At 41.7% G+C, this 5,735-nt stretch overlaps 1 protein-coding gene across 2 annotated transcripts in view; it reads left to right on the top strand.

Annotated features, from left to right (window-relative positions):
* The first annotated feature begins 3,318 nt into the window (after positions 1 to 3,318).
* Positions 3,319 to 5,735, top strand: part of prtga (protogenin homolog a (Gallus gallus)) — a 29,225-nt gene continuing 26,808 nt past the window's right edge. For both annotated transcript variants that reach the window (XM_020098871.2, XM_020098870.2), the window contains exons 1-2: positions 3,319 to 3,475; positions 4,991 to 5,293. In XM_020098871.2, the coding sequence (XP_019954430.2) occupies positions 3,409 to 3,475; positions 4,991 to 5,293 (370 nt within the window). In that variant the 5' untranslated portion in view covers positions 3,319 to 3,408. The remainder of the gene's footprint in view (positions 3,476 to 4,990; positions 5,294 to 5,735) is intronic.

Genomic DNA, 5,735 nt, shown 5'->3' with positions numbered 1-5,735 from the left:
TCATGTAGTGTCTTCATTTCTAACTTTCTTATTAATTACAAAGGAGGTTTTTGTTTTTTAGTAGGATTACTCACAAACTACTGAACTCATTTTAGTGTGGTGGGACCATAGACTGTATGGTGGGACATGGCCCACGGAAGAACTAGATGAATAAAGGGTGGATCCAGGAATTTTGTTTCACTTTCTTTAACATTGCGAGATAGGGCATCTGTCAACATTTGTATTTCATTCTCAAGAATAAATAATGGAATGCCTTGTATTCTTTAAATTATCAATTAAATCCAGAGCTGTATTGTGTTTGTACGGTCACACTGTATTCTGTTCAGAGGAGCTGGGTGCAGTGCTTAACTGCTCCACCTGGGGGAGATGAGACACACTGTATTCTCCCTGAGGATTATCACCCCACATTAAAACTTCTTCAATCACATTAAAGACTAACATATATTATTCTCCTTAAATTTCACTTATTCTTATGTATTTTATTGATTATGTTTTGTTTTTTTATGTGGAACTGTCGACTTTCTCTGGTTTCATCGTGGGATTTGTTTTAAACTACATGTCAAAGCGTTACACAGTCGAGAGCACAGTCACAGTCTGACTGTTTGTCTCCGGCTGCTCCAGCTGGAGTCAGATACTACTCTGTTATCTTCCCTGTTGCCTGCTGACCTACAGCGTGGACTGTTCCTTCATGTGTATTTTTGGCTGTTAACACGAGCAGCGCTGTGGAAAAGGCTTGTCAACATCTCTGTGGTTGGAGCCTTTTGTGTGACTTCGATGAGCAGCTACAGCCCTAATTTCTCCACCCCCCCCCCATCCCCCCCTGCCGTGGCACTAAATCCCCCTTCCCTCCACGCAGGTCAGGGGAAAGGTCACACACACTATTCAGGCCGGCCTTTTGGACACTCCTGGGGTCAGTGGGGATGGGCATGTGTGGTAGCAGTGAGGCACAGGCCTCGGCCAATGGCAGCAGGCACTGGTGAAGGTGGCTCCCTTTACCCACAACCTTACCAACATTCATAACCCGATAATGACTTTTACTGCTTCGATCTGGCCTCGGAGCTTGACCCGAGTTCACATGCAGGCCGAGCACCCCCCCCACACACAAACTGTGCCATATTGGCAGGTGCCGATAGTGAATTCTTGATTAATTAAACACCCTGGGGAGAAGTTCGCTGACCATGAATGAGGCCAGGCTCTCACTTTCTCACGTTATGTAAGGAAGGAGCCTGCAACCTAAACTGAGGCTCTGCTCACTTATAGGTTATGTAACAGTGTAAGTGCTTTAAAGGGAAGTGTGACAAACAAATAGGTTCTTGATTGTGTGTGTGAGAGAGAGAGGATGTTGAGACAGAGGATTCAGTCATTTTAACAACATGTGTTATGACTGCTCATGTTATAATTAACTGTTTAATAACTTGAGGCAATTGTGGAGATTAATGTGGGAATTCTACATTTCATCACATTGCATTTTACATTAAACAAGTAAATATTCAAAGTAGCACTAATATTAACATTTCTTCATGCAGATAACACTGTGAGATTCTACATTTAATTCAGAAGAAAACTCAAAACTGTTTGATTTAATCTGTACAAAGTTATATCTGAGTTGTGTCAGTATATGGCGTCCCGATATTAAATAAGAAACGGTTTTGGGAACAAACATAAAGCTAATACATCTAAAATTCACTTTAGAGACAATTAGAACAATTGAAAGTGATCTGCATTAGAATAAAACATGACCACATGTGTTTGTTTGTTTGTTGTTTCAGTGAATATCACTGAGAATTATCTTTATCAAAGAAAGCAGTTTTCCCAGTGACTGAATTAGTGCTTTGCATATTCTTCTGATTGAGTGGACATCACAGCTGAGCTGCGGTCTAGCTGTTGAATAAAGGTTGGTGAGGTGGGGGGGTGGGGGGGCTGATTTGGCTCCACAATAAGTGATGGACATCGGATCAATATCGACATTGACACAGCAGCTGTCCTGCTCCTATCAATGCTTCCTCATAATTGCAGAGCCCGCTTTTAAAGGACAAGAGACAAACTCATTTCCATTAACATTTCTTTCCGTCTGTAGAGACCATTTGGTCTCTGATACTGAGGGATCTGCTCTCATCAATACTGCTCCAGTTGTATTGATAAGGAAAAGTGAAAGGTTATTGGTGAAGTGAGCAGGAGGACAATATTAGAGTGTTTCATTATTAAAAGACCAACAGAACATTCATCATGCAGTCTGGGTTTTGTTGTCAGGTCCGTTTAAACACATAACCATGAGCAGAGGAGTGGTCCGAGCTAACATGTGATTTTGTCCTTGTTAATAAGATAAAGGCTGTTTTTTATTATTTCTCTACACTTATCTGGCAGGTGAGAGTGCTTTGCAGGTAAATACACATATTTTGGTACAATATAAGGTGGGATTGTGAAATATGACACAATACTGTATATAAAGGGTGTAAAAGTATAAAGTGGTTCAACCAAGGCTGGGTTACCATAACAGTTGCATGGTGGAGAATGGATATATCTGCTTGTTCCAGAGACCAATAAAAGAAAAAAGAATATAGGATAATATAAAGTTATTAAACTGATCAATTAAAACAGGAGTTACTGTATGCGTCATATCCAACTGTTTACCACTTAGAGATGGTTTCACCTCATAGAGTTCAAGCACATCACTCGAGTTTATACTGTAATGTTTGTATTTTTGTGTTCTGAGTCTAACTGTTCTTATTGAGTTCTATGTCATTACAGATTGTATTACCTCTGTCGAGGAGGTAATGTTTTCATCTGCGTTTGTTCGTCTGTTAGTTAAAATAACCACAGGGCAGATTACCACAAAACTTGGTGGACGGATGCAGTGTGGGTCAGGGAAGAAGTTAAGAGCCCATTCAACTTAGATGTGGATCAGGGATTGTTTTTCACCTCATCGTTTAACATTTTACATTTACATTGTGAGATGTTTTTCTATATTTTCATTGATTTCTTTTTGTTTCACCTGCTTTTATTCTGTACATGAGCTGCTGTGATACAAGAACCCCCCCCCCCCCCACACACACACACACACACACGGTGATCAATAAAGGAATCATCTGTCTACATTTTGCTGCTGACACTATATACTTGTTGTGTATAAGAGTGATCGTGTGCTTTGTGTATATTGAGGATGATTTCATGTGTCAGCAGTGTGAAGGCTGCATGTGGTGTTCGTTGTGTGACTCGCAGCCAGGTGGCGCTGCACTGAACTGTCCTGTGAGCAGTGATGAGGAGGAGGAGGAGAAGGAGGAGGAGGAGGAGGGAGATGCTGCTCCGGACTCTCTCCTGGTCTCTGAGCTCAGTAGCAGCGCAGCTCATCTGCAGAGAACAACCATGACAGAGCAGCTGTAGTCAGCGATGCTCGGACAACTCACGTAAATGGCGCCGGTCAAAGGGAAATTAAAGCAGCTCGTGCAGCTCTTCCTCGTCCTCCTCCCGCTCTCAGGTAAGAATCGAACCTGCTCTGGACATTTAGTGTGAGAGGGAAACACAGCAGTGACTGAGGAGCTGCAGCAGCACGGACCACGCTGGGGTTTCAGGCTCCTGAGAAGTTCCAACATTTATCAAAAGGAAAAGTTTAGAGTTTAACATTCGCTGATAAACGAGCCTGAAGACATAAACCCGCGACACTAAATGCTCTTTTACGTCCTCTTTAAGCTAATTCATCCGTCAGTCAACTATTTCTGAATTCTTAAGAACTGTTCATTTAAAAAAACTTGTATATAATAGTTTATATTGTTTCAGCTGTGGTTTTATTCACTGCGTCATTTAAACAACTCTGTTTCTAGACTCTATGTCCAACCTCTACTATCTGAATATTATATATTATTATATAGATATAATCAGTTCTGTTTCAGGTGACTGTCCAAACATGTGCCACATCATTTCATCTGTAAACACTGATGATCGCAACCAGTAGACAGAGCAGAGGAGAGAGAGGAGAGGGAGTAGATTTATTTTGAAAAGTGAAGTAGAGTTACATCACATCGTTTTCAAACTCAAAAAAAGTTATCAAATGGTGTATTTTTGTATCCCAAACTATGGTGATGATTCAGTTTCACATGAGAACAGTGGGAGAAGCAGGGTGTCTGTCCAATAAACAATCTGCCAATTCAAAATCAATCCAGAGATAAATGGCTGAAGAGAGATGCATGTTATAATCAGGGTTCCTTGTCTTTGACTTGGGAGAAAATTCTTATATCAGAATCAGAATGCCTTAATTGTCATTGTAAGCAATGCATACCACAAAATTAGAAGTAGTACTTCCCTTGGTGCATCAAACACACACAACAACTGACAGAACAGTGACTTGCTTTTAAATATCAGATGAAAATATTTACGAACTTTGTTTATTCCTTTTAATTAGGAGTGAGGAACCTTCTGTTGATGTAGTTAATCATGCGTATGTCCCATTAGGAATGACAGTGTCTCTGTATCCTGCCCTCACATCTCAGATTAATGAAACATTATGTAATATCCATGTTGAGAGCTCGCTCGTGTATTTCTATGTAAACCAAAGGGACTAATTGGATCAGCTGTTTTCACCTTCAGCATGTGACTTTATGAGCCACAAGTAATTGGATTAAAGTGGAGTAGAAAGAGTTTATGAAGCAGTGAGATTACTGTACAAGGACGGTGGACCTCCTGCTGGCACACCTCCTGCTGGCACACCTCCAGGCCTGTCCAGTGTGACACCTCTCTTTAGTGGGACGTTTTAATCCGTGCCACACTTTAATCCATCTAACACTGTGAATGCAGATAATATCTGAAGAGAGGACAGGGAAAAGCATGCAGACAGATTAACAATTCACCTGTTAAATCGCTGTAAGTCAGTGGTTTGACTAGTGTGTAAATGTTTTTAACTCTTTATTGGGCTCCTGACATTGCTCTGCTCCTCCGCCCTTAGAGAAGGCCCCACCCTAATAACTACCTCTGTTCCCCCCCCCCTCTCTTTCTGCAGGTGTTTTTTGCTTTAGTGAGCTATTTTTCATCAAGGAGCCGCATGATGTCACCGTCATGCGAAAGGAAGCTGTTATTTTGAACTGTCAGGCGCATGGAGAGGCACCCATCGACGTCAGATGGCTCAAGAATGGAGTAAAAGTGATGGAGAGCGAACGCGTGTATCTTCTCTCCAATGGCTCCCTTTACATTTCAGAAGTGGAGAGCCGAAGAGCCGACAAATCAGATGAAGGGTTCTATCAGTGCCTTGCTCAGAACAAATATGGAGCAATTCTGAGTCAGAAAGCCCGTCTTACAATCGCAAGTGAGTATCGTGCTGTCATTGTAAAAGTAGCATGTGGTGTGATGTAGGGTGATGGTGGAAGTCAAAGCTCGTAGTCTTGGTTCTTTTTGCTACCATTTCCATGCACAAATCACCCCCCCACTGCAATCATCCAAAGAAATGTCAACTTGCACACGTTTCTTTTTCATTAATTTAACTTTTTGCTGCTCAGTGTAGCGTTTTTGATCTGCTAGCAGGGAGTTGGACAAAGTCTGTGAGGTTGCAGCCGTAAAAGAAAGATACTGTTTGTAAGGGGGAATATGCCCATTGGTGTGTTAATGAAGGAGCAGGAGAATTTAAAGGTTAGGAGCTGTCCAGGATACCGACTCTCCAGTGCTAAAGAGCAGATGACCCCTATTCACAGGCCAGGGCTTTCATGTTATTGCACCCTGATCGCTTGAGGAATTGTTCTTTTGGAATGCTT

Source organism: Paralichthys olivaceus, chromosome 1 (assembly GCF_024713975.1).
Source record: "Paralichthys olivaceus isolate ysfri-2021 chromosome 1, ASM2471397v2, whole genome shotgun sequence".
NCBI lineage: Eukaryota > Metazoa > Chordata > Actinopteri > Pleuronectiformes > Paralichthyidae > Paralichthys > Paralichthys olivaceus.
The sequence above is the reverse complement of the archived record's forward strand: the minus strand, read 5'-3'. Positions and strand labels throughout refer to the sequence as shown.